General features: G+C 45.1%; 2 protein-coding genes across 6 annotated transcripts in view; one reads left to right on the forward strand and one right to left on the reverse strand.

Annotated features, from left to right (window-relative positions):
• Positions 1 to 7,879, reverse strand: part of IGF1R (insulin like growth factor 1 receptor) — a 192,181-nt gene extending 184,302 nt beyond the window's left edge. The window contains exon 1 of one of the 2 annotated variants that reach the window (XM_075100645.1): positions 7,226 to 7,879. In XM_075100645.1, coding sequence (XP_074956746.1) covers positions 7,226 to 7,319 — 94 coding nt within the window. In that variant the 5' untranslated portion in view covers positions 7,320 to 7,879. The remainder of the gene's footprint in view (positions 1 to 7,225) is intronic. The other variant, XM_075100646.1, reaches the window with a different exon arrangement.
• Positions 7,633 to 25,833, forward strand: LOC142060444 (uncharacterized). Of its 4 annotated transcripts, XR_012661750.1 has the most exons (4): positions 7,689 to 8,647; positions 18,803 to 21,042; positions 25,195 to 25,228; positions 25,386 to 25,833. XR_012661750.1 is itself a non-coding variant. In XM_075100649.1 (3 exons), exons 1-3 carry the CDS (start codon positions 7,743 to 7,745, stop codon positions 25,467 to 25,469), a joined length of 1,023 nt encoding a protein of 340 aa, XP_074956750.1. In that variant the 5' UTR covers positions 7,633 to 7,742; the 3' UTR covers positions 25,470 to 25,823. The 4 variants fall into 4 exon arrangements, 3 of the variants coding, with proteins under 3 accessions (XP_074956750.1, XP_074956749.1, XP_074956748.1); XM_075100649.1 differs by lacking the exon at positions 18,803 to 21,042 and having other exon boundaries at positions 7,633 to 8,647; positions 25,386 to 25,823; XM_075100648.1 differs by lacking the exons at positions 25,195 to 25,228; positions 25,386 to 25,833 and having other exon boundaries at positions 18,803 to 21,992.
• Positions 25,834 to 27,329: the final 1,496 nt, after the last annotated feature.

The following is a 27,329-nucleotide window of genomic DNA, read 5'->3' on the forward strand; positions in this document are numbered from 1 at the left end:
TGAGAGCAGGAAAAACCCACACACATGTAAAGTTTCCCTCTATCATTAAGAAGTCCAACATGCACTGCATTTCCCTGACGTTGTCACGTTCCGACACTGCTCCCCTCCACAAGAAGGGTGTGTTCAGCAAAGAACTCCCAAAAAAAGCCCATCTGTTAAGAGAAAGTGTTTTGATCAGAGTTGATGCTCACACTTCCAAGTAAACAGAGCTATCTTTACAGCACGTAATGGCACCAATAAGAGGTTTACAGATAACATTCGCCCTGACTGGTCACAGAGCTATTCCAATAATACGTGCCTCGATGGCAACACATGGCAAACGAACTCATTAGGTCACCGGACTTGCCCAGAACACACACCTTCACAAAGTATTCACAAAAGCAGGACATACACCTATTTTATAAACTATTACAGTAGAGCACATACATGTGCAGTTCACCTGTTTTACTCCTTAAAAGGTTTCTTATTTGTATAACGTAGTTTTAAAGTCAACAACATAGCATAGGGTTCTTAAAAGTACAACCTGGTTAGCCCTTCTCTTCAGTGACAATCTGAATGTGAATTACGTCTCCAAGTTATTATTAAAATGACTTTGTGTTGCTACAAAAGCATACATTTGCTGTTCTACCAAAATATTTACTAAGTAGATTTGTTCCTCTAGAGGAATAATCTTAAGAATTTATTGGGGTGCGAGGTCCCTTCTCACTGGGTAGGTCAAAGACAACAGTCTCCTTGAAGAACTATCTGGGGAGTCACTGAAACGTATAGGTGCTTGTTGCTGCTCATACCATCAAGTGTACCAAGCAAGGAACAGAGTAATAGGAAACATACACATCTGGATATTCCAAAATTAATAAATAAAATTATATGGCATTAAAGCTTACAAGTCATATGCAAATCAATCTGTAAATAAACAAACAACAATTCTCCTTTTCAGCACATTTTAAATAATCTTGTGCCACAACAGCAACTTCTTGAGCATATCAACATTGAAGAAGTTAATTGGTGTCTTGAAAGATACCCTAAGGGAACTGCTCACATTTAGCATTTGCCAAGGTTAAAAAGAAAAACTTCCAGTGATAAATGCAAGTTAAACCCTCACAATACACCACCATGCTAACACCAGTTTTGCCAGCATGCATCTCCTTAATTAATGAATAAGCCAAACTATTATCAAACTTATTTAGCAAAAACAAGTCCTGCCTGAAGGAACAAGAGCCTATTTTTGAGTTTGAGGACTTGGTACAGCTCTGTTTGCAGAGCACAGAAATGTATGAATGAACACTGTATGTTGCTAATCATTTGCCAGTCCTCAAAGTTTGTCTCAGACAGTTCTGGACACAAAAAAAGACAAATATAGTACTACAGAAATCAGTCCAGATTGTACCTGTCATGACTTGGCTAAGAGGGAAAAAACCCAACCCAAAAAAACCACACACAAGACAGGCTGGCTAACAACCGCAAATGTGTCTTCATCAACGACTGTTTGCTGAGTTCTGCTTTTGTAAACTAAAAAAAGTTTCAAAACTATTCTTTTTCAAGTGGCTTTCATAAATCATAAAAACTAATCCAACTAACCTACACAAAGAAGCTGTCTATACAATTTACAGTGATAGAAAAATTATACATGTCAAATATATCAAAATACTAAAACAGTATTTCTACCTTTCAAACACATCATTGCATTCCTGAAGTCTTTCTGAACACAGAACTCTTAAAAGCAGCATTTTCCATTACCACCTGAGCCCAGAAACCTTAAAATCTCAACTTTGGCAGAAAGATATGAAATAAACTGAAACTACAGATCCGCAACAACTTTAATTACAAGACTCTCGAGACAATTACTCAAACTGCAGCTTTTTTAAAATTTAGCATACATGATAGTTTTCAATAAACAGCCATCTACCCATTCCTATGTGCACACTCACATGTATAAAAAAACAGCTGCTACTTGTGATAACATCACAAAGCATTTCCAAACATGAAAGTTCTACACTAAAATCCAAATAAAAATGTATTTAATTCCATAAACCGAAGTTGAAAGAACTTTTTCAGAAAGTTGCCATTGCTTCTCAGTCATCACCTTTTCAAGACAGTAAATAACGCTCATGAAGTTTATTAACTACAGATCATATAGAAAAACACTCAATTTTTTTTAATAATTAATTTAGTCCATTTTTCAAGTTATGAACTTCAGGGCCATTACAGATGATGAGCTAGATAGGTTGTTTTCTGTGTGGGATCATAAAGTTAACATCCAGGGTGAGAAAAACAGGTTTCCTGCATATATTATTTCCTCTCTCTAAGTTCAGGACCATAAACAAACTCCTCTACAATGAAGGTTGCGGTAGCTCACAAGTCTTACAGATGGAATATACACACAGTATAATTAATCATTTAACAAAACTGCCTCTCCTGCTCCCACTGAGTTAACAGTTCCAGTGATCACTGGTAAAATCTACCTCAGAGTAAAAAGACAAAAAAAAATATGATTGGGGAAGAGGAAAAAAGCTTCAGCTAAACATGAACTGAAATAGTCCTTTAAAGCTAAAAGTTTCAGTCCTGAAATATATTTTAATTCTAAATGTTAGATGCTTGAAAAAATAATTCTCCTCACTTAAGATATTCTCCTCCAAAATTTTCTTAGCAAATGCCAGTTTAGAAGAAAATTAAACAGGATTTGAAGCAACTTTTCCCAAGGTAACATACACTGATAGAAAGTAATTATTTACCAATGAAGACAGATTCAAAAATCATCACATGGAAACTCCTCAACACTAGATTTTGCCGTATATTTAAAGATGAAAACCATTTCAGTGCCACTGGAGCTGTGCTTGAACTACACTCTAGAATTAGTTTGAAGGAACAACTGGTCAGGGAAAATATGACATAAAAATTACCAGAACAGTTTATCAAATCTGAGCAATTTCCATATTAAACCCAATAAAACATGCCTTGCGTTGTACTGAAGTTAAACTAACTGATGTCTTCTCGCTCTCTGCGGACCCTTCCTTTCCTCACTTCTCACAACTACTTCAGAACCAAGTTATAGTTCCTTCACTTCACACAAAGAACAGTATTTCTCTCTCTCAAATGTTGGTTCAGCACTGAAACTTCTAACACACATCTTTCCACACCCAGTCCTCTGCTTTCTCACGTTCTCCACACATTTTGCCTGATATTAGCTAAGTCGCTACCATTTCCTAACCCTTTCAGTTTCTGAGTCATGTAAGCCTTTGCTCCAGTTCTGGTATGGAAATGCTTTGAAACTACAATCCAACACAATCAAAAAAGTCAAAGCACTGCCTGGCTCACCACTCCTTCCCACAGACTCCAATCACCATCACCCCCTGAACACTTCCCTCCTCTCCTCTTTCTGGTGAGCCCGGCTGACACCAATTCCTTACACGCTCTGGCTTTTTTATTCACAACCTCAATTAGGGAAGGAATTATCCAACTCCCGTTTAACAACATTCACTAACCACTAGGCGTACAATGAAAACGCTGATGTGAAAGCTAGGTGTGTGTAACGCTCGCACTCAGGAGGTCATGTGGGTTTTTACTAAGCAACCTAGGAGAGAGATTAACCTACAGCATGAGCTCCTGCTTATTAACATCAGAAACATGAAATATAGCCTGGATAGACAAACAAAAGCTCAGAGCTAACATGAACAGATCCATTTAGATATTTATCAGTCTGAAATACTATCATTCTTTTTATTCTACGTGTTTAACTCATTCCCTTCTGGACATTCCCTCTGTAAACATACACAAGGGTGAAAATCAAAACCCCTCATGCTCAAGGTAGGGAAGGAAGAAAACACCATGTTTACACTTTGTCTTAATCCCACCCCTAGGATGGAAGTCCCCAAGGGTGGTAGCTTTACCCATCAACTGATACACCGGCACATACTTCATCTTAATGAAGGGTCTTTTTGTTTTTATTTTTGTGCTGTCCTAACAAAGTCTCAGGAAATTCTCAGCATTTTTAATATCTGGTTTTGAATCAGCAGCTTTCCACTGAAGCTACCTGCATTTTGAAGAGGTTTCTGTCATACAACTACAAACAGATTTTATATAATTTAGTATTAAAGGGATGGGTCTCTCCCCTCCAGTTGTAACTCCTTTGTATTCCTATTTAGGAATGCCTTGCTTGTTTGACCGAAAATGGAAGTGCCTTTTAGCTATGACACAGTATATATGAAAAACAAATAAAAATTAAGATTAATCTTCCTTCCACTATTGTGGGGAGAGAGAAGAATATGAAGAGATGCAAAACATCTGCTCTGGAGATCATTTTTCCCCCTAACAGCAAAATTCTTTCAGCAGTAACTCGTGAAAACAAAGGCTATTAAACTGTAAACTACAAAGACGATCGATTAGAGGCAGTGTTCAGCTAAGACAAGTTTTTCAGCATATCTTCCCATATTTAAAAGCCTAGATCTTCTTCAGAGGAAGACATTTAATTTGGGAGGTTCTTAACTGGGTCATTTTAGCTAAGTGGCAACTGCAAACACTTCAGAGGACTGGAACCTAAAATCCTAACATACTCTTCCTGCGCTGTTTTATTGCCACAGCTGGGCAAGCATTTTTATTTGAAGGTGTTCTGTACCACATAAGGCAAGAAAAAAAAAAAAGAAATATATATAAGCGTGTATCCTAGCAGTTTAAGGATTCACCAGATCTCCTCCTCCTCCTGCTCTGTTTCCCCACGCTACTCGATCCTTTGTACGCCCTTCCCTGAAGAAGGGCACTGAGGTTTTGTTTTTAAATTTAAGAGATTAATCTTCCCTCTTGAAAAGAGCTCTAGCCAAAAAGTTCAACTCGTGGAAGCAAGACTGCCGCTCTCCAGCCCTAGCTGGCCCTGCCACTGCAACGCAAAAGCCTAAGTTGGGCCTTAATTTGCAAGGAGTTAATTGGCACTCCCTGGCTAATGAAACACAACATTGCTCAACGTGCATTACAGACTCCATCTCTGCGTGCTTCTTGCTCACTTTTTGTAGCTAGCCTCATTGTCAGTGCATCCAAAGAGCTTCCCTTTCTTTTCAGCCTGAAACTACCACTTTTAGAATAGCCTTTCCAGCTCCTGAATTCTTTCCCTTTACATTTAAAATGGAGAAAATTGATCTCTCCATTCCAACAACGCATATCTTGTTGAAAACGAGAGGCACACAACAACAGCTCAAGGAGTACGCTAAAAAACACACAGCGGAAGAAATTAAAGCACCAAGATGCAGTAAAGAACCATCCCTGTTTCTGCTGACGCTGAAGGAGAGGGAGCAGTTTTTAAAATGGTTGGGCTCCGAGGCACATCTACCATCTCCCTGTGTACAGAAACACTCCAGAAAACAAGGGAAGGCTAATTTCACGGAAGAGATCCTCAATCCAGCGTGAGCCCGACATACCACGGGAAAACCGATCAGCACCGGGATTAATACGGCGATGATTGCAGGCTAATCAATCGCAGCGCCAGCCATCCCTGCCCCCTTTCCTTCCCCCTGCGCCCGAAGGGGGCGGGCACTGCAATATAATCACAGGTTTGAAACGCACTAAAACAGAGTCGGGGCTTTTGCAACTCCCAAGCAAGACAGACAGACACCGCGACCCGCAGGCGGTAAGCGGCAGGAGGGATGCGGAGAGCTCCGTGCGCTGGGGAGCCGGCTGCTCCCAGCGCCGTCACGCACAACGAGCCGCGTTTTTATCAGTGCAGCACTCGCACACCCGGAGGAAGCAGCTCGCACGCTGCTAAGTCAACTGCACGAACCCTAACGCGAGATGCAACACAGCTGCTTAAAAAAAACCCCAAAAATCACTTTTAAGAATATAGCCCGTTCTGCCATCAAACGTTTCTATTTATGGACAAAGGTAAAGTAGCACCCTGGAAATTAATTGGGGGGGGGGGGGGGGGGGGAAAACACACAACAACAAAAACCAGTAGACTGTGACCTTTAGATTGCGGGATGCCACCGTAATTCTCCACCCCGAGCAGCGAGGGTGAAACCCTTCCTCGGCAGTAAAGCGGCAATAAAAGGCAAGGCGCTTATTTCCAGGAATTCTTCACTCGCTACGGCAGGTTATTGCACACAGCCTCTAAATATTGACAAAAGATCAAGCCCTTTCCATGTGGGGAAAGCAAGCGTAGCTCTTTCCCAGCCTGCAAGTGTTTACTACGCAGCTCGCAGCCCCGGCTGCAGAGGTCTGAACACCGCACCGGGCTCTGGAGGGGGGTCAGGAGGAACAGGCGGCTCAGGTGGGGGAAACACAAAGACGGGGACGGATGGACATCACGGTCCCCTCCTCCGGGCTGGGGGCCGCGGCTCTGCCGCGCCCGGGTGTAAAGCCAGCCAGCCGCCCCCGGGGAAGGAAGGGATGGGAGGGAGACGTGCAGCCCCGGGTTGTTAAACGTGCTCCAGGAGCAGACGCGTAACAGGAGAAAAACACGCAGATCCCCGCGGGCAGGGGCGAAACCCGCTCACCACGGCGGGAAAGGGCGCGCGCCGGGAGCCCCCCGCGCGCGCACGCACACACACCCCGCAGCCCGCCGGGAGCCCCCATCACGCACACATACACACGCACACCCCCCGCGGGAGCCCCCCTCGCACACATACACACCCCGGGAGCCCCCCTCACCCACACACCCCCCCTCCACCACCACCCCGGGAGTCCCCCTCACACATACACACATACACCCCCCCCCACCACCCCGGGAGTCCCCTCACACATACACACACACCCCACCACCACCCCGGGAGTCCCCCTCACACATACACACACGCACCCGCCACCACCACCCCGGGAGTCCCCCTCACACATACACACACGCACCCGCCACCACCACCCCGGGAGCCGCCTCACACATACACACACCCCCCCCACCACCACCCCGGGAGCCCCCCTCACACATACACACACACACCCCCCGCCCCGGGAGCCCCTCACACATACAAACAAACACACCCCACCGCCCCGGAAGCCCCCCTCACACATATACACACACACACACACACACACACCCCCCACCGCCCCTGGAGCCCCCCTCACACACACACACATACACCCCCACAATCATACCGGGAGCCCCCTCACCCCCCGGGAGCCCCATTCCCCACACCCTCACACACACCCCCAAACACCCACAGACAGCCGACGCCCTCCCAGCCCCTCACACGCCACGGGGGCCCCTCGCCGACCCCCACCCCCCCCCGCCGACACGCACCGTACTCACTTTCTCCATTTGTTGGCCACAGACAAAGTGCGGCGAAGACGAGCAGAAACCCCCAGACGACGGCGAGGGACCCTCCTCCAGCGCCAGACTTCATTCCTCTTTTTTTAATTGGACAAAATCCCCCTTTCCGGAAAAAAAAAAAAAAGTCCAAAATTGTTCGCTTTCTTTTCTCTCTCCGTCCTCTAAAAATAACGAAGGAGGCAAAAGGCGGACGAGAAGCGGAGCTGGATAAATAAATCCACGTTGCCTCAAGAAATTTAAAAAAAAAAAAACAAAACAAGACCCTTCGGACTGGCAAACCGGAGGGTTTTTGAGGTCCCTGGGTGTTGATCTTCCGGAGCAACCACACCAAAAATACAACAGATATTCAAGATGTATTAACAGCAACAACAACAAGGCATGAAAGCCCCGGGGCGACGCTGTCTGCGGGGCGGCGGGGCGGGCTCCGGGGCGGGGGGCGCCGCCGCCTCCCCTCAGCGCTGGCTGCAGTGGTACATCGTGCACAGGAGCCGCGAACATGAGGCACATCGGGGCTGGCAGTCTGCATCTTCAACCTCCATTTTCAAACACCGCACACAGAGGCAGGGCGCGCACACACACACACAGAGACACAAAAACCGGGAGGGCTGCGGGGGGGGAAAGGGAGGGGGAGTGCGACCCAGGCAATCTTATTACAAAACAACAACAGCTTCTCCCTGTCTCCGCGCGGGGACGGGGCTGCCCTGGCGGGATCCCCCCCGGCTCCTCTCCCCGCTCAGCGAGGAGGGGGGGAACAACAAAAAAAAAAAATTACAAACAAACAAACAAAAAAAAAACCACCCCACGGACAACCACCACCCACAACACCACCACAAGTCCGGCTGGCTGCAGAGACTCGAAATGCGGAATTTGGAAGGAAAATGAATTAAAAAGGCTTCCCCCCTACTCCTCCTCTTCCTCTCCTCGGCGCCGCTGCCACAGGCTCCTTCTCAAAAAAAAAAAAAAAGGAAAAAAGAAAAAAAAAAAAAGAAAAATCCAGGACACACACACAAAGCAGCAGCAGCAGCAGGGCGAGCGGAGCAGCTCAGCACCCCGCCTCCTCCCCCCGCAGCTCTCCTCCTCGCATCCCTCCGAGCCGCCTTGCCATCGCGCCGGGGGCGGGGGGGAGGGGGGGAGGACGACAACAACAACAACAACAAAAACCACCCAGCGAATTTGTAAATCCTTTTTTTTTTTTTTTTCCTCCTCCTTTCCTCCTCCTCCTCTGGGTGTGCGCGCGCTGCAAACCTTCCCCTCGCGCTGCCCAGCCCAAGGAGGGGGGAGGGGGAGCCGGGAAGAGGTGTGCGTGTGTGTGCGTGTGTGTGTAAGCCGGGGTGGCGGCGGGGGGACGAGGAAGGCGATCCGGTTTGCTGAAGGTCAAAGCCCAGGAGCTTGTTGCGAAGGGTCTGTAATTCCTCCGGGGAGGGAAGCGGCGGGGCGGGTGGGGGGGGGAAGGGTCTGCTGCTCCTCCCAATTAATTCGCCGCTGGCTTGCAGCACGGTTTGCAGCGCTCTGCCGCCGCGTCTGCCCCCCTTCTCCTCCTCCTCCTCCTCCTCCTCCGCGCTGGCTCCCTTTGCACGACGGCGAGTGAACGCTGTAAACAAGAGCCTCGGCGTCGCGCCGCCGCCGCCGCCGCTTCTCCTCTCTGCGGCCGCGCGGGGACGGGGCTCGCGCCCGCGCGCCCTCCCTCTCCCGCGCGCACGCGCCCTCTCTCGCGGGGAGGCGCGCGCTCACACCCCCCACACTCCCCCCTCCGCCCCCCCCCCCCCCCCCCCACCCCGCGGGTTCCCCTCGCCCAGGCGGCGGCGGCGGCGGCGGCGGCGGCAGCGGCGCGCGCGGAGGCGGCAGCGGCGGCGGCGGGGCGCGAGCGGGCGCGAGGCAAAAGCCGGAGCGGGGCGGAGCGGAGCGGAGCGGGGCGGCTGCACCCCCCCACTCCCACCCCGCGCTGCCGGGGGCCCGGCCCGCCGCCCCTCCCGCCTCCTGGGCTACTGGGGGAACGGGGAGGGGAAGCCCGGAGGATGGGCTGCACCAAGCGGCCTGCGGCGGGCGGCCCCCTGCTAGCGTGAGCACCGCCGTGTTCCTCAGCAATGAAAAAAATACATATAGAAAGGAAGGGAGCGAGCTGGGAGGAATGAGAAACTCGTAGCTTTGATTTTCACGTGGTCTGTTTATTTATTTACTGCGTTTAGTTGCTGTTGCACGTCTGGGTCGAGCGCCGGGGAGCAGAGCCTGAGGCGCGCTGCTCTCAGGGGTGCAGTTCAGGCGGGAGCGAGGGGAGGGAATGCCGAGGCTTGGCTCACCTGAGGCAACGAACAACGGCGGGACGCGTGGCCCCTTCCCTAGTCACGGTCTCCAGCGAATACACCAATACTGCCCGCTCCACGTGTTCCTGCACCGCTCGCTCGTCTCCTGCAATGACACTGTACGCCCAGGCCCCGAATGGGGAGAGACAGGATGAGTTGAAGCAGAAAAGGTTTCGGCTTTTCGGGATCAGAAAACGTGGGCCGCGTTCCCACTGTTTCGCCGAAGCTCGTAGTAGCCATGCTGCACAGCATATGGATGTCCTGAGTAATCACACATTTGTTGCAATACTTTGGCATGGGGAGATATCAAAATGATGCTGAAGTATAAGAAAGCAGACATCTGTGAGCATTAGCTGTATTCTAGTTTCTGGGTTTTTTAAGAGCTACATTAAGAAATATGCAAATGTCACATTGTTAATGCAAAACTCAAAATTCAGTTTTTACATTTAAACCTAAATTCTTCTTGCACATCTTGTATTATAGTAGCCATCAGTTACGTTACTATGCAGGTTTCCGCAGCCTTGTACGTGTTTTTCTCCGTCCATTTTTATACCATTTGCCTGGTCGGAACGGTCCTGTATTGTTGTCTTAGTTACACATTAGCTCTCGTACCCCTTAGGAAAAACAAAAAGGCTTTATTCTGCGTCACTGAAGTCAGGGGGAAATCCGCCCCTGAGCACCACAGGGGCAGAACTGCCACACGTGCCCACGTATCCAGGGCTGTGTCAGCAATTCAATAATAAGTCAAAACAGGGGCGCGGGCCCCTTTGGGTGCTGACACAACTCGCTCAAGGTTCGGTGCAGGAGAATAAGGCATTTACATCTGAAACTGTCCTGGACTGCCGTGTGTGTGTGTGTGTGTGTGTGTGTGTGTGTGTGTGTGCGTGTACCAGAGGCTTTAGCAACCGTGCACGCATTTTCAAGGCTTCAGTTAAACGGGGCCAGAAAGATCTTCGTGTCCAGTAAATTTTTACCATTGCTCTGTACAGCTGTGCCTCAACCTAGTGTGGGTCCTGAGCAGAGCAAGCGTCCTTTCTGTGCGTGCTGTGGCATCGACGCAGCGTAAATCGTAATGTGTTATTTACAAATCAACGTATTGTTGGGTAAAGCCAGAGCTGAAGTGGGAACTGGGTGTCTATCGTTTATCATTCGGCTGTCATAAAGAACTTTTATTATAAAATAGCCTTTCTTTCATTACTTTGACAAATAGGGCGAGTCATGGACAAGCACGTTGTACTGGATGCCATGCAAGCAGAGAACAAAAAGATGTGCTGTGCCCCTAGAGAGCTTACAGTCTCCTATAAACAGAGTCCTACAGGTGTTGTAATATTGTTTCTGGAACCTGTCAGATTCTTTTAAAAGGGAAAAAAAAATTATAACAACAGTGCAGCGATGAAGTGGAGGCGTTTGCAGCGCTCCCCGTCCTCCTGAGCTGCCAATGTAAAATTCGTAGTTTGGAATTATTTGGCTGGACTCTGCCAGGACATCTTTACCTCTTATGCTGCGGAGGTATATGGGAAGAAGCCGTTTTCCTGTGAATGCTGAGACACCGCTAGCTCTGTACGCTTTAAGAGGTTAAGAGGAGAGCTGTGCCCAGGGTTCAGCTTTCCTCACCCTTTCACATGTTCAGCAGCTTTCAGTGCCAGCCATGCACATACACATGCTCAACTTCAGTGCACGCTTTTAATCAGATGCGGTTCCTGTATGTTGGCGTCTTTCTCCAAGACTGGTCCTGTTATTTTCAGTGGAAATTATTTTTTAGTGTGTACAACCACAGCACGGCCATATCTTTGACTATGAAAACCTCCAGCAAACTGTGCTACATGCGCCATGTGCAAAATTAGAGAGTTATAATTTGGACAAATTAAAGGTAATTTTCATGGTAATGTGCAAAGGTGCTTCACGATGAAGTCTATTTCCTTGTCAACGCTGTATGGCTCTGCTTTTCTCTACAGACCTGCGCAAAGGAGGTTGATATGAACGGTGATAAGCTTTTATTTATCGGGAACCCAGATCTGGCATCCTGCTCTAGGCTGAACAATACTCAGATCCTCAAGGCAACTTGAATGGCTTAAGCCTTTCTTTGGATCGAGAAGCAACTAAAAATGTTTTGTTGGAACTTCATCACAAGAAAGCAAAACCAACTGAATATAAAAATACCCAGCCCAAAAGGGAAATGTTACAGCCAATAGATTAAATGAGGTGGTCAAAAACGGAAAATTCCTGTAGATCATGGTCTCCCCAGGTCCATCTGAATCCATCAATGATGTGTTAGAGAAGGCTTCCCAAGCTGTGGCCATTTGCCATCTTGCTGAGATTTGGTAAAACCATTCCTCTGTTTTTTCCTAACCTGTTTATTTTCTCAGCTCATTCTCCCACCAACTTAGACCTCGTTTCCACCTTTTCTGCCTGCTGCCTCTTGCCCAACAGCTCAGCTATAAACTGTAGCAGTCACTGGTCTTTTGTTATTGCCCAGCAATTCGCTGCGGTCCCAATCCTTGGCAATGCCTCCTACACGAGACCACTAATAATAAATAGATCATTTTAAAAATGAGGTGTGCGCTGTTCAATGTATATTGTGTGTTGAGATTTGTGAAAAGTTTTCCCCTCCTTTCTTTTTGCACATAAAGTCTAAGCTATAATTTTCATTAGTGTAAGAAGTCATTTTGTCATGACTTGATCTTCCCTGATGGTAGAAAATTACTTTCTTCACTGTCCCGTTGGTTCTACAGTCATTCTTCCTCTCTGTTTGCACTGGGCTTCATGCCTCCCCTTTTTTCACTGCTGGTTTATGGCCCTTGAGATAGACAGATGGACAGAAAGAAACACATGAATACACACACACACATTTTACCCTCTGGAGTGTGATGCCGAATGCCACCAGCATACCTGCGTCCTGTTTAAAATGCCGCTTAAGTGGAACATTCAGGAAGTGTGGCAGTAGGGATGAAACAACGCGGTTAAAACAGCCACTGACCCCGGTCTCTCAAAACATATATCTGCCCAAGGCAAATATCCTAATACTCAGCCGTATTTTAATTTTAACAGCAGCCTTACCGCTGCTTTCTGGGGCCACAACTGGGGAGAAAGAGGCCTCACTATTTTCCCTGCCTCAGTGCTCGTACTCCACATAGGCTTGACTAGACTTTATTTTGGCTTCTGCAACGCTTTCAGGGCAGACTGACCTCTTTACCAGACGCTAGCTTGTCATAACCTTTAAGCATCTGAACAATTTGTATTACCAGCGTAAGGGAGTAGTTGAAATTTATTCTCCTGCCTTCTCCAACCGTGTCAGCTCTCCAGGACAAAGGTCAGCCATCGCGGAGCATTGCCCGTCTGCTTGAGATGCTGCTTCTTCGGAGGTCCCTGCAGCTCCTTCGATGGCCTTCGCCACACTCCCAGCAGCAGAGAGCACCCACCAGAGCTGCCCCCTCTTCTCTAGGGCTCCTAAAGTTGCCAGCTCACCTTGTTCAGGCTCCATTTCAGGCTGAACATTTTTGTTGTAGGTAGGTGTGGGTAGGAATTACGTCTGAGCGAGTGATATGTGTTTTACACAGCTTGGGTGAGCGTGATTTGTGCACCTGAAGGACATATTCAAATCTTGGCCATCACTCCTTCCCCCCAAAATGTCCACATATAAACTGCGTTTTATAGTCTCAGAGCAAGCCCTTCAATGGTAGGCAAAATGAGGGTTGCCCGTTTTTACCACGTTCGCCGCTTTTTGCCACTTTTTGCTCTGACATGAATTACATCATGTACCAATGATCTCCATGGGCTCCCAACTGCAGGAAAACACTCAGTCTCCTCTTGGCAAGGGGACAGGAGCACGGCACCCACTTGGATGGACGCTGGGTGGGCAGGTTGTCATTAAATCCTCTACAGTGGTCGAGGTGTCTGTAGAGCCTCTCCATCCACCGGCCGCCTTTTCCTTCCCAGATCTGCAGCGTTGGGCAGGATTTTGGGTAGAAGTAACCGTCTCGCCATAACAGCAAGAGAGCTGAGCAGAATCCCTGCAACTGCAGGAGCCCAACCTCTTCAGACAAATGGAGGAACAAAAAATAAAAAGATTGGACATTTGATGCGTGCAGGGCCCGAACACCGGAGTACTAATCAGATAGACCCAAATGAAGGACACTTTTTTGGCTCTGAGCAACTTCTAATCCTCCTCGCCCTAATACTACTGCAAACAGTGGCTCAAAATCGGTCCCTTCTGGGGCAAATAAAAAGCACAAGGGAAGAAAGGGTATTGCTTATTACTTCTTTCCCCCACACGTCCCTTCTTCAAACAAAGAGTATGCAGTTACATGGACGATTTAGGGGCAGCAGCTGAGCAGGAATAACTATAAAATTCATGTTTTAATAACAACAACAATAATAAGCACACAACAGCATTTATAACCCTAGTTACAGGCCTGAGATGATATATCCATAGCAACTGCAGCAAGTGGTGAATGCCGTATATTTAGAGTTCCCGTGCACCTGCCTAAAATAGCCACCGATAAATTATGCTGATGTTTGTGCCTTTTTGACAGCGTTTTAAAAGGCTGTCAATGCACTCTGCAATCGCGCTGAGCCTTCGTGGCACGGCACAGCAACGGCAATTTCGCTTCCCTACCAAACCTCCGCGTTCTCGTGTTTGCCTCCCCTTTCGTGTTTCTGAATGTGACAAATTAGTCAAAAAAGTCACCTCGAAGGTGAGCGTGGCGGCGCGAGTGAGCGATAGGTGCAGGGGAACAGCTGCCGCTTGCTTCCAGCGTCTGTCGGCTTCCCCGCTCCGGCACCGCGGCTGTCAAAACGTGCCTACCATTAATGTATTGAATTAATAAACTGTTGCAAGTAGTTTGGGCTCTATCTGGCTCCTGTTGCAGACGGTAGCAACGTGATCACGCTGTATATTAATGGTGTGCACATAAATAGTTTACAAAGAGTTAATGAATGACTGAGAGGTATTTGAATACATGGCTAGTCAGTTGTGGAGATTGTTACAGAGTCCAACAGGTCAATCGCGTGCCTCTAACCGTGGCGTATAAGCATCTACCAGACCATCTGTTAATGTGCTTACTACATTTTATAACACAAACTCCTGATGTGTGCAACGTGCTTGTAACAGTTATTAATCTTGTATTATTAACTCTTCCAAAGCAACATATATTTTAACTTCACTATGTATTGTTACCAGCAAGAATTCCACCAACCTAACTGGGGGACAGATCAGACTTGTACCCCATGTAATGGGTAGAAAGGATCTGTCCCTTGTATATTATTTTTTGCATTGAGCACTTTGGGTTTGCACCTCTTGAACTTTGGACATACGTGAACCCTAGGGAACATAAACCGGGCCCACCCGGGTGCCCTCTGGGGCGATGGGATGCCGACCCACTGCAGGGAGAGGGGCATGCTCTAGTCACATCAACACCTGGAAGAAACTTGCTGCTTTTTCCAAATGAATAGTAACATCCATCCCCAGATCTTAAAATGTGTTTATAGGCAATTCATTCACAGTTCATTCATAAGGGGGATAATTATTGCTACTGGAAAGAAAGGAACGCAGGTGCAGATTGGCTCTAGTGCCTTTAAGCTCACCCCTTTTACCTGCAGGAGAATTAAAAGGACCATGAATGCTTCTAGGCTTTTCGGTTTGATTTTTTTTGTTCATTTGTGGGTTGTTGCGTTTTTTTAAAGCTCAGGTATACAATCATTTATTTAAAATAGGTTTCAAAATAAACCTCTTGTTTCTCTCTGTATTTGCAGTTGACTCCAGGTGGAGCTGGATATATGCAAATTAAGATTATTTGTTCTAGTTCATCAGAACATATAAATGGAACCCAAAATAAAGTCAGTAGTGGCTTAAATTATGGACAGTAATTATTAATTTCTACCAAATCTTTGATAAAGTTCTACACAGCATAAAAAGACCTAAACTTTTCATGTGCATGATACATAGAAGAATATGTATTTTTAAGTTTTAATTTATTCAGGTTTCCATCATTTCTATGACATGCTAGCATCAAAACTCCTTCAAACCTAATGAAATCCAAACAGTCTTACATTTGCAAGAAGAAAGAAAAATGTTTATTCAAAAAGATTATGGAAAAGCACAGGCTTAAAACTAATAAATTGGATCTCCAGCATAAAAAGCAAAAAAATGTTTCCGAAAATCGTTGAAGAAAAAAAACAACAAACTGGCTCCTTCTTGGCTGAAATAGGATTTTTGACTTCCTATAAAAGCCAAGATTGGGCCAGGTGTTTTTTCAAAGAGATCAAATTATCATTAGATTTTAGGGTAAAATAATGTACAACTGTGAATGGCTGCATATACATTTAAATGATACTGAAAATATTTTAAAGCAGTTGGAACATATTTCCAGGTGGTTTGGGAATGTGTAAATATTAGCACATTCTGAAGGTTGGTTTTAAAAGGCCCTTCATACTCGATAGGTCTTGACATCAGTTTTCCCCTAATTTATTCGCTCTGTGTGTGCGCACATGTTAGTATACTGTATGACCACCACATATTTTAAAATGGATGACTCATATAGGTTCAGTGGCAGCAGAAGGAATATTGGTCTAGAGGTGGAGAATGTGGAAAGAAGGTTGTTAATCATAAGCAACTTGGAAAAGAAATTCCTAAACAAGTCTTTTCCAGGACATGCCAAATACAAGAAATAAAAATACTCCTTTGAAAGGTGGCTTTCCTTTGGCGTCTGGGTCCTCACCGCCTTTATCCCATTCCTCTACCCTTATTCTTTCTATCACATATGAGCGTTCAGAGTGGGCGCGATGCTCACGCTATGAAGCAAATACGTCATTCTCAATACATTGTTTAGAAAACTAATGCATTTAAACAAATGAGTCAAACGTTTAGAAGGCTCTTGTTTTGTCTGTTAATGAAATGGGCTTGAACAAGAAATACCAACTTCAAATATTTTCAAACTTTGGGTCAAATCAGAATATGGGATATGGATCTACTGCTGGCTTTGTTTAGAATCTTAAAAGAATTAAAACTGTCTTTTCTTTCTTTTTTCTTTTTTTTTAATGTGAGGCTCCAAGATTATTTCTTTTATTGCGGTCTTAATTTTCTCTTTCTGTACTTCTACCTACAAACAACTTGCCAAGAATACATGTGCTATGTGACTGGACTGGTTCCATAACAGAGAAATTACTCAAAAAATGGACTTTGAATCTCAGTTGTTTAAATACCAGCCGCTTATAACCCCAACAGAGACAAACTGTCTCCTTTACATAATGCTTTTGTTAACTTCTCTGTATTCAACACCATGTGGATACACTCAAGCCACTGCTTTTTTCTGGATGGACTCCTCTAGCCCTGTCTGTACTTTTATTCTGCCACTGGAGACAGTCACAGCTAAAATTCAGTCCAAATTGGGAAGATGTAGTGCAGCAGCTCTTGAGACCAGCCATCAAATATCTTATATACTTATAAGTATACCTTTCTTAGTGACTTTGGACCACTATTCCAGCAATTTAACAAATATCTGGGATAATTAAGAGATTTATCCAAAAGATTTGGGCAAAACAATCAAAGCATTTCCACTAGTATCTCTCCTAGCCACACACTCCCCATTTTCTTCTCTCAGAGCATTTCTGAAACTGGTATTCATGCAAATGAACTGGGGGAACACTGAGAATTTGTCCTTCAGCATCGTGTGAGCTTCTGGATTTGTTTTGTGCAAGAGAGTTGTCATTTGCCTGGAAGTTCCCATAGTGAATTTATTGGTCTTCTGACGTTCCTGGCGCCAGGTCTGCATTCCCATAAAACAAGCCAGAAGAAACTTTGGAAACAGAACCTTTATAGTATCCACATATTGGGCCATATTCAACTCCAAAGTCAGCAGGTGCAACTCCCATTGATTTCAGTGGGAATTCTGTCTGCTTACGCGGGAGCTGAACTTGGTCCATAGTATCTGGGCATCTTTCCCAAAAACTCTCTTCACTGAATGCAGGGAATGAACCAAAGCTTAATACACTTCTCCGCTGCCCCTAGGAAAGGAATCAGTCTGTCTTTTCAAGAGATTGTAGGGGAAAAAAATACCTGCTAGTCTTGCAAAGCTGCTTTTGCTGTCATACCCCAGTGTGAATATCCAAAATGTTCTGATGAACTCATACTTCCCCTTGTTTAAAGACTGCCTGTCCAAGAACATCTTTTTTTGAGGCTTGAAAGAATTCATTTAGTCTCCTTTTTTTTAATGGCACAATATTTGTTATGCAATGATTTTTAAACATGACTGAAAAAACCTTCTAATGCAAATAATTTAAGAGAACACCTCTCCTGAAAAAGAATGTGATTTTGTGTGAAGAAATGCTCTTTCTGCTAAGTCATCCTACATAGGAAAATACCCAGTTGCATTAAATAATATTTTACTTAAATTCCCCAGATGGGAAGGAAAACTCTCAGGTGCATTTTTAAGACCCTCATTCTTTAGGATGCGTCATTGAAACTGAACATATGCTGAAGTGCATTCTTAAATAAGCCACTTTTGAATAAGGTCTTACATAACTGTATCTTCCTACCAGAGGATCTGCATTTTGTAGTATTTGCTACAGTAACTGTAGATAAATTAAAATAGTATTATAATCTCTAGGCAAAATTACGTGTGGGTTAAGGCATGAGACTCCCATTCGTCAGATCTGCCAGAGCAGATTTTTCAGAGGGATGCCCATCATCATAGGGGCAGGATCTTATCAGAGAAGGCCCTTCTCACAAGAGTTTGGCATAGATTAGTTTACATAAATTCAGGATAAACCGCTGAGTGAGATAGGAGGATGTCTGACTATTTTCTCCACCTTCTAGATCCAGATGGAAATAACTGAGACGAGACCACGGTGTTACCTGCTCAAGTCAAGTTGTCAAAATGTTCTTCCATTTAGTTCCACCATATTCACTGTCAAATATGCCTTTGAAAAATCCTCTCGTAGGCTTCCAGTTGGCATAAATCTTCCCGCGCGTGTTTATGAAATGTTATTTTCACTTTCCGACACAAAAAATTGCAGGAATTTTCCTGAGGAGGCAGCAGGGGCGGTTCCATCCAAGAGAGATGTCCTGGTGAGAAAGCAAGCTGCATAGCAGGGGTGCCGGGGAGATTTGAGCTATTTTCCTCCTTTCTAGGTGGTAGCTTTTCCTTTGCTCCACTCCAGATACTCATAGTAGCAGCTAGTACTCACAAATCAAAGAAAACCGTGCCATAATTGTGGGATCTTTTAAATTGCTCTTAATCTAAAATTTTTTCTTCTGTAGGTGGACTCCTCAGAGCAGATTTCTGGTGTAACGTATTAGCTTTACAGCCTCAAGGATCAAGCGCATAGAAGATACACCCTTGTCTAGTGTGTTGAGGGGAAGCCATGGCAAAGGACTGACTGCCTTGAGCAGGAGAGAGGATTTCTACAAAGGGCCTTCCTACGAGGAGCCAGATGGCAGGACTGTGGCATTCAGAAGTGCCACTCAGTGCACCTTGAAGATACCATTTAGCTAATAAAATATATTAAAGAACCATCAACTTCTTAGACAAAGCCAGAAGAACCATGAATGCAATGCCCAGGAAAAAAAGTCACAAGTTTTCTCAGTCAAGAGATGGAACAGGCAATGCTAGAAGATGTGGTCCATAAAGGAGTCTTTCTTTTCAGACATTTTATGGTGGTCCTAAGCACCATTCTGTGTCAGCTCAAGCCAAAGCTTTTCCTCACTAGAAATATTTGTGCAAAGCTTGGCTTGGGAATAAAAGTGTGTTACAAATCACCTTCTGATTTTGCCAGCTCTGAAGTACCTCAAGAAGTGGCTTTGAAGAGTATCAGCTCTCTGGATGGTGTCATTGCTCTTGAAGAACAAGAAAAGTGGACCTATATAGTCACATTTTTTTCCTGGATCCTGTTGTGGTTTAACCCCAGCCAGCAACTAAGCACCACCCAGCCACTCGCTCACTCCCCCGCAGTGGGATGGCAGAGAGAATCAGAAGAGTGAAAGTAAAAAAACCACATGGGTTAAGATAAAGACGGTTTAAGAGGTAAAGCAAAAGCCGAGCGCACAAGCAAAGCAAAACAAGGGATTCATTCACTCCTCCCCATGGGCAGGCGGGTGTTCAGCCATCTCCAGGAAAGCAGGGCTCTGTGGCACGTAAAGGTGACTTGGGAAGACAAACACCATCACTCCAAATGTTCCCCCCTTCCTTCTTCTTCCCCAGCTTTCTATGCTGACCATGACGCCATATGGTGTGGGACATCCCTTGAATCAGTTGGGGTCAGCTGTCCTGGCTGTATCCCATCCTAACCCCTTGTGCCCCCACATCCCCCTCGCTGGTGGGGTGGGGTGAAGGGCAGAAAAGGCCTTGACTCTGTGTAAGCCCTGCTGAGCAGGAACTATGTCATCCCTGTGTTACCAACGCTGTTTTCAGCAGAAGTCCAGAACACAGCCCTATGCTAGCTACTGTGAAGAAAATGAACTTTATCCCAGCCAAAACCAGCACAATCTTATGCATTAACCCTGGCATTTAAACATTGAAGCCTCCTGGCTTCCCCAGGTGCCTGTGTCCCCACAGAGCACAGCACAAGCCACTCTGGCTGTAGCTATGATACAGTAGTTTTATCACATGTACTGTAATATTGTCCCTTGTAAAGCATAACGCTCTTGAGTAGGCATAGTAAACTGAAGACAATCAAGATCTTAAAGGGTAATATGTTTTTATATGTTTAGTAGCTTATTGCACTATATAACTTCAGAGCCCAAATGCAGCAGTGGTCTCTCCAAAGCACGCTATTAATATTGTATAATGAGCAGTGCTGCTACTCCTGAATTCTGGCACACCAGAGGGTGATTTCCAGCACTTCTGGTCCCTAGTAAAAATGTTATTCTCTCTACTGTGTATGTGCTTGGCTTATGCTGGGCATAAGCAGTAGAAGAGAAGTTTTCAACTGCAAAATAAGTTTTGTTTGCTCATGGGACCCCTCCAGGATTTTTTCTCTAAGAACCGGCTCTCCTCCTCATTTTAACCTCAAGTCGGGACGTGAAGCATCTCCAGTGTTGCACAGCGTGACCTGACACATCCCCACAGCATGAGCGAGGCTTTGGGCGTTGTACCCAACCCCCCAGATAGAGTCAATGTTTCTGACAACTTCTTTCCCTTCTGCCCCAACGAGAGCGCTCCTGGAAGTCAGCTTGTCCATGTCCACGCAGGGGATAATCAATAAAAGACTGGAGCTGTATGGCAGCGTAGCCAACAGCCCTTTCCCCACTGAATGTAGATATCGATGACGCTCCTCTCAGCTCTGACATTCAGCACTTTTGTCGCCTCTGGATTTTTGTGACAGTCCAGAGAACAGGACGTGTCTCCATCTTCCCATCTGCTCTCTGAGAATAGCTGGAAATGAAGGTTAAAAACTGTCCTGCCTTTGGTTTACTTTCCTCTGCCTCTCTGAAGGAGTCACAGGAGCACCGTGCCTAGAGCAGCCTCCTGGCACTACATAAGCCTTAGCAGCTGATCACAGGTTTGTGTGCCCTGAAATCTTTTCTGAGATCCCACATAAAGATGTCCATAGAAAGAATCAGGGGAGGGAATGAAAAATAAAATTAAAAAAAAACCCCAACACCAAAACAAAGAACAAAACACCAAGGAACACCCAAAACCAAACAACCCCAAAAAAACCTTCTGGAGAATGTTTCCAGGATCACTACTGGAGGGCAGGACCAAGCTCAGCTTGAATTACTCATGCAGTTTTATAGGGCACTACTGTACTTATGAAAAGTGGGTTTGAAATGACCCTTTTTTGGAAGGATGACTGAGCAAGCAGCAGCACCGTGACTGCAATGCATCCCTTATTTGCCATCAGTAAGAGATATGTGGACAACAGAGGAAAATGACAGTAGCAGTGTTTGTACAATGCATTGCCACTTTAGAAAATTTGGTTTCTGGTAATAAACTGTCACATATGCAAGGCTAACACAAATTAAGTCTGTGATACACCAAATGTCATCACATTTTCAAATTGAGAGCATCTTACTCAGAAAAGTCTCTTTCATTTTGGGTCCCAGTGCCTTAAAACAACTCTCCCGCGGCAAACACAACCCAGCACCTGAGCAATGAGCACAGGACAGAATGGAATAGTAAAGAACAGCTTTTTCCCCCCCATTAGTGGTATTTCCCTCCTTCCCACAGTAATTGGAATTCAGATAATGTTAATTCTCCCATTCTTATGTTAAAATTAATAGTAGACTGCTGGTATTTCAGCTAGACATTAATTGTATAATATTCATACGACAAATGCTATTAGTTTTAGAAATCTTCCAGATAAACTTATATAAATTTGTCACCACAAACCCATGAAGAAAACTTTCATGCATGTTGATTAGGGTTTTTCTGCAGTAATGCCAGAATCCTGAATAGTCCAACGGTAGCTGCCTGCTTCTAAATAAAAAGGGGAATATCCAGCTGCATCACTCCATTCTGTCAGTCTTTTTTTCTTTTAATTGTAAGCCTGTCTTTTCTCCCCAATATGTAACCCTGAAGAAATTACTTTCATACCAGGACTTACCTCTACAGATCATGTTGTATAACAGGTTAATATTTTACAGCTATTATCTGAATATTATTTGAACATGAGTGATCAGAAAAGGATAAGAAAATACATATAAGTCTTCTGTAGAGATCTGGTGAGTGGCTGGCGTATACTTTCTAAAAATGGGTCTGTAGCGAGAGCTTTCAAGGCCTTTTCAGCCACAGGAGACTCCACGAGCCCAGCTGACCCCTGACAAAAACCTTACTGGTAGTGGCATAACAGTGGTTTTTCTAGGGGCCTGGCCCTGAGCTGAGCTACAGGGCCTTACGTAGGAAGGAAAACAAAATAATTGCAGTCATGCATTGGGGGAAGCGTGTAGCTTTACATTTCATACCAGCCCAGTCCCACCCTAGCCCATCCATATCAACCCGCATCTTCTCCAGGCTCCCATCTGCCATTCACTATGAACCAAAAATTATCACCTTAGAGATCCTCTGTATATCCTAGGTCACAGTCCCAGAGAGAAATACCCATTAGCTTCCTTCTTTTACCAGGTACACACCAGTATACTCTTATTCCCACCTGCTCATCCCTCTAGCTGGGTTTTTTCCACATCATCTACACCTGCATGTTATTTTCATAAACCCCACCCTGTGTTGCAAATAAGAGGAGATCCCCAGCTGGCATAAGCTATCAGAGATCCATTGAAGTCACCTGCCTGATGATCTTCCTGGGTATTCTATTGTAAAAGCTTAATAGCATGTTTTATTGTTATGTTATTTGCATTAGAGTTACAAGCCAGATGTTAGGATCATTATGCTGTTGCTCCTTGAAGATTGTACCAGCTATTCTTCCAGTCCTCTGCTATGTCCTCAGCTCTTCCGTGGCTTTCCCAAACAAGTGTTTGAAGGGTCAACTTATTTTCAAGGCAAGCATGCAGTTTTAATCCAACCCTCTTCTCCTATGAAAAGATGCACCACCCTGGCGATGAAGCGCAAACTGGTTCAGCAGAAAACACACCTAAGAAAGCTTTTTAAAAAAAAAAATTGGAAGGGTGAAACTTATTTTAATAACTGAAATGTTGGATATTAAGGCAAATAAGTGCTTAGCAGCATACAAAATCCCAGAAACTCCTGGACCTCAACTCTTTACTCATGACCGTTAGAAAATGACTTTCACAAATGCTCTGCAATGCTTTGTGTAACCTGAGTTTCCCCATTTGCCTTCATTGTATTCCTTTGTGCAATTCAGACTTGTAAATCATTCCAGGAAACTTTTTATTAACTCACAAGAGCCCTCCAAGACAATATCCTGTAATTTCCACTGGTCTGAGTCAGACCTAGTCATATCAGCTGAGAAATATCCATGACCTTTTTGTGTAATTTTTCTTCTGGTGATCACAGAAAACAAAAGTAACTTCTGGATAAAGTTCTGCTTCACGATTTTGAAGGGAAAGGTTTTGCCGGCTCTTGCAGCCCAGCTGAATTCACAGTGAATAATTTCATTATGCCTCTGTAAATTCCCCTTACAGCTTAAAAGGCACCGAGTATTTTTCTTTCATTGATTACAGCTGAGTAGTCTAACACAGCTGCATTTCAATGGAAGTGAAGTGATTCCTTTATATTATAGCTATTTTGCCAAGAGCATATGGTGTGAGGTGGATAAAAAGGACAACGTTGCAGACAGCCACAGCAGTCAGCACATCTATCATGCTCAGAACCTCCCATAGCACAATTTTGATGTCTCTCCATCGCTAGCTGACTCCTCCTTGCTGGGATGTGCAGTGACAGGAGCACTCACAGTGTCCCCCAAGCAGCTCAGCAATCAGATCTCCTGCTTCATCTCAACCCCAGCTCAACAGAACCCGTTTCCTCTCCATGAGCGAGAAACACCCCTACGTTATGGCTGCAGAAGAGACATTAATGGGGGTGGCTGTGTTTTCCTATCATCTCGTATGCAGTGTTAGAACCAAGCAGCCCAGGTAACCCCATGGGGGAGCTGCTGTTGATTTCAGAAGGGGCTGGCGGCACAGGGATGTGGGGACTTCTGTCCCACCAGAGCCACAGGCTATCAGATGAATTTTCACTGGGAATATGGCCTGGGCAATGAACTACAGGCTTCAGGGCAGCCCTTCTCACAGTGGGCTCATGTTTTATTTCTGGCAACCCCTACTGGAGAACATTCACTAATGCATCCAAAACCTCCTCCTGACAAACATGCTTCTTCCCAAGAAAGACAGAAACTCATCCTCTTTTGTTTTCATCCGTTTTCACAGTATATTTCTGTTGAGCTGACTGACATTTGAATAAGCCCCAGGAGAATTATACCTAGGACGTTTCTACTAAATATTGCTGTTGTAGTAGGAGGGTGCAAATGCAAGGGAGGCATTTGGAAGAGACTTGTAAACAGTTGCCTTGGTACTACCTAATTAGTGTTACATTGTCTGGTGGGATCCACTCCCAGGAATGTGCATAGCCTGGATTAACTTTTCCAGAGCCAGGATGGTAGACTGTAAGCATTCAAGATCAGGAAATCATTTGTAAAAGGAGTTGGGTCACTTCTGAATATCTTTTCCTGGGGGCTATTTTACTGGTGAGCAGAAAAGAAGTTGTTTAGCCTGATACTACAGCAGCTGCGCCTGCGTAATTGAGGGGTCCGGGTTCTTTAATAAGAAAAATTGCCATTTATCCTCTGTCTGTGGGGCTGCTCACGTGAAAAGCAGTGTGGTCCAAGGAACCATCTCCACAGGAGGATTTCAAAGTCCTGGATTTTACTTCTAAGCTTGCTTTTGACCTGTTTGGCAACTTTGGCTAAGACACTTCTTCTGCCCTTGTTCATACTCTCTAGATTTTATTTTCCTGGTCCTGGGGCTCTACAGGTGTACTTATCTGTACGGGAGCCAAGGCACACCGAGGCGCTGCTGCAGCTCAGGGTAATACAAGCACAGGTAACATGTCTGAGGAGATTTCAGGACCATATCATCTGGGTACTATCTGAAGCATCCTTCTCTCAACACTGCCATGAATTCTTCTGTAGACCTTGCCTATGGTCAAAATAAGCTTGTGCTTTTTGGCTCTTTTTTTCTGTTCTTTTATTCACCTAATCTATCCCACTTGCTTATGTCAGCACCCGTTATTCCCACAGATTCTCCTACAGACAGCTGTGGAAGAGCCATCAGGTGAGTATGTTCTGAGCTGCATCCTTCTCCAGTACAAGTCAATGGCTTTGTACGTGACCTCAAAAATCCCGTGCCCACCAGCTATACTATCACGGAATATGGTGGTAGTTCATCCCCGAATACTCTAAGGGAAAAACAATCCTGATTTTCTCCTCAGCCAGAATTCCCAAGAACTTTCTGGAAGTCTCTCCTAGGTGAAGGACTGCTGAGAACACAGATGCTGGTACTTGAAGCTGGATAGAAGGTGTTGTGCATGTAGGAGATATCCTGGAAAAAGAAAGGAAGTGTTCTCATCCCTCACAGAGAATCAACAGCACTTGGTGATCTTTCCTGTGGAAAGGATCAGACCCGACTTAGGATATATGAGAGATCTCATTAACACAGTCTAGCCATTTATTGCACATATTAATTACTTACTTAATGGTATTGCTGTTTGATTATTTAATGGCTGTAGCATCCCTTTTGATCATTCTTTTGTACACGCTTAAGTGTAACAATTTCCAATTAATTAAATGGCTTTGGATTTCATATTACTATTGTAAATAAAAAGAAGAGATGTTAAAGATAGCTATCTGAATAAATTCTGGGATTCCTGAGATTCTTTTAAGTCTGTTTGCTCAATTACAGAGGAGTATTTCCAGGTTCTGAATTCTGAATTCTGAATGTACAGAGGGAGAAGTGCTGGGAACCAGCTCAGCCCACAAAACCGAGGGCAACGTTTCTATGGGGCTTCTGATAAACATCTTTGTGAAAAATTCTAAATGATGTAATTTCAGCAACTTTCCCTACCACGATTTTTCTCCTCTGTAATGCCAGCTGAATCGTTTGTCAATGTATTTAAAGTTATTTAAAAATTTTAAAACTACCCAAAAAAACCAAACTGCAAACTACATGTCATGCAAAGTGGACACCACGATCTGACTGTGAGCTCATCTAGCATAATGTCCCTTGGAAAATTAATCAATTCCACAATAATTTTTTTTTTGTTAATGAATAGCTGATTGGATTTGGTTTCTGTGAATTGACATGTGTGAGTCCACCTGCCAGTTTTTGTGGCTTTAACTGTCCTATTTTAAAAGGTTTTTCCTCTTGCTCCCTTTACATCAATATGAAAAAAAAAAACCCACATGAAGAACAAAAGGAAACTACCTAAGTGACCGCACAGTGGAAACACTGAAACCAAATACCCTGTCCGCAAAGTGATATCGAATGAACCAAGTAAACAACCTGGAAAGAAAGAAAACCATTCTTCTTATCTCTTTCAATTTTTGTAATCTTAGAAGTAATTTTTGACCACAGCAAAAATCAGACAGAAAGGCAATTTTAAGAAGCTTTTAAAAAAATGTGACAGGACGCCAGCAGAGCCTCTCCCAGTTCACTCCAGCGAGAGCCGAGTCAGGCTTGGCCAGGTCACGCTGCGTCCCTCGTCCCTCAGAGCCTGAGATGGCAAAATTCGGGTTGTTTGCTTGCTCGGTCTGAAACGATTTCTTTATATTGGTGTTGAGTGAGTCACTAGCCAGGAACTGCATATCATGCGGACCATATGCAGGGAGCTGCAAAGATCTGACTCAGAGATGTAAATCTGTGTCATGGTGAGGCACCGGGGGCTTAGCGACACTTTATTCTTTCCGCTTTTTTTTGCCATTGTGGAGGTGGCAAAAAAAACCCCTTTTGTCATTTTAGGGATGTTTACATTGGGAGAAATAAATTTCTTCTTTGTGGTTGTGATCAGAGGTGCGTGGAAAATGTGTCGGAGCTCGGATGCTCCCCGGGTCAATCGCCTACAGAAAAATCCCCGGAGGTCTCTGGCGCTGCGCTGAGCGGCAGCGAGATGATACGTGAATCCGATCGCTCGCATTCCTCTCGCCGGGACCACCCACATCCGATGGGAGCCGTGGAGGCATGGAAATCATTTTGCTTGCGTGCATGTGTGTGTGTCTGAGCGTGTAACCTCAGAGCTCCGAGAGCCAGGCTTAATTTTGGGGCACTAAAAGCTAAGGCCAAGCTACCGACCCGCGGCTGCTCCTCGGCCGGTTGGGGATGGCTCGGGGGGCTGCTGAGAGGCACCCAGTGCTACCTGGCTCCCAGTGGGTTGGTGGTG

The sequence above is a fragment of the Phalacrocorax aristotelis genome, chromosome 7 (assembly GCF_949628215.1).
Source record: "Phalacrocorax aristotelis chromosome 7, bGulAri2.1, whole genome shotgun sequence".
NCBI lineage: Eukaryota > Metazoa > Chordata > Aves > Suliformes > Phalacrocoracidae > Phalacrocorax > Phalacrocorax aristotelis.

Excerpts from the sequence above, each read along its gene's own strand:
- LOC142060444 (XM_075100649.1), top strand. The coding sequence starts at position 7,743 with ATGAGGCACATCGGGGCTGGCAGTCTGCATCTTCAACCTCCATTTTCA. Across the intron at positions 8,648-25,194 it reads CCAGGAGCTTGTTGCGAAGG|ATTCTCCTACAGACAGCTGT; the intron begins GTCTGTAATTCC and ends TTATTCCCACAG. Across the intron at positions 25,229-25,385 it reads AGCTGTGGAAGAGCCATCAG|CCAGAATTCCCAAGAACTTT; the intron begins GTGAGTATGTTC and ends TTTTCTCCTCAG.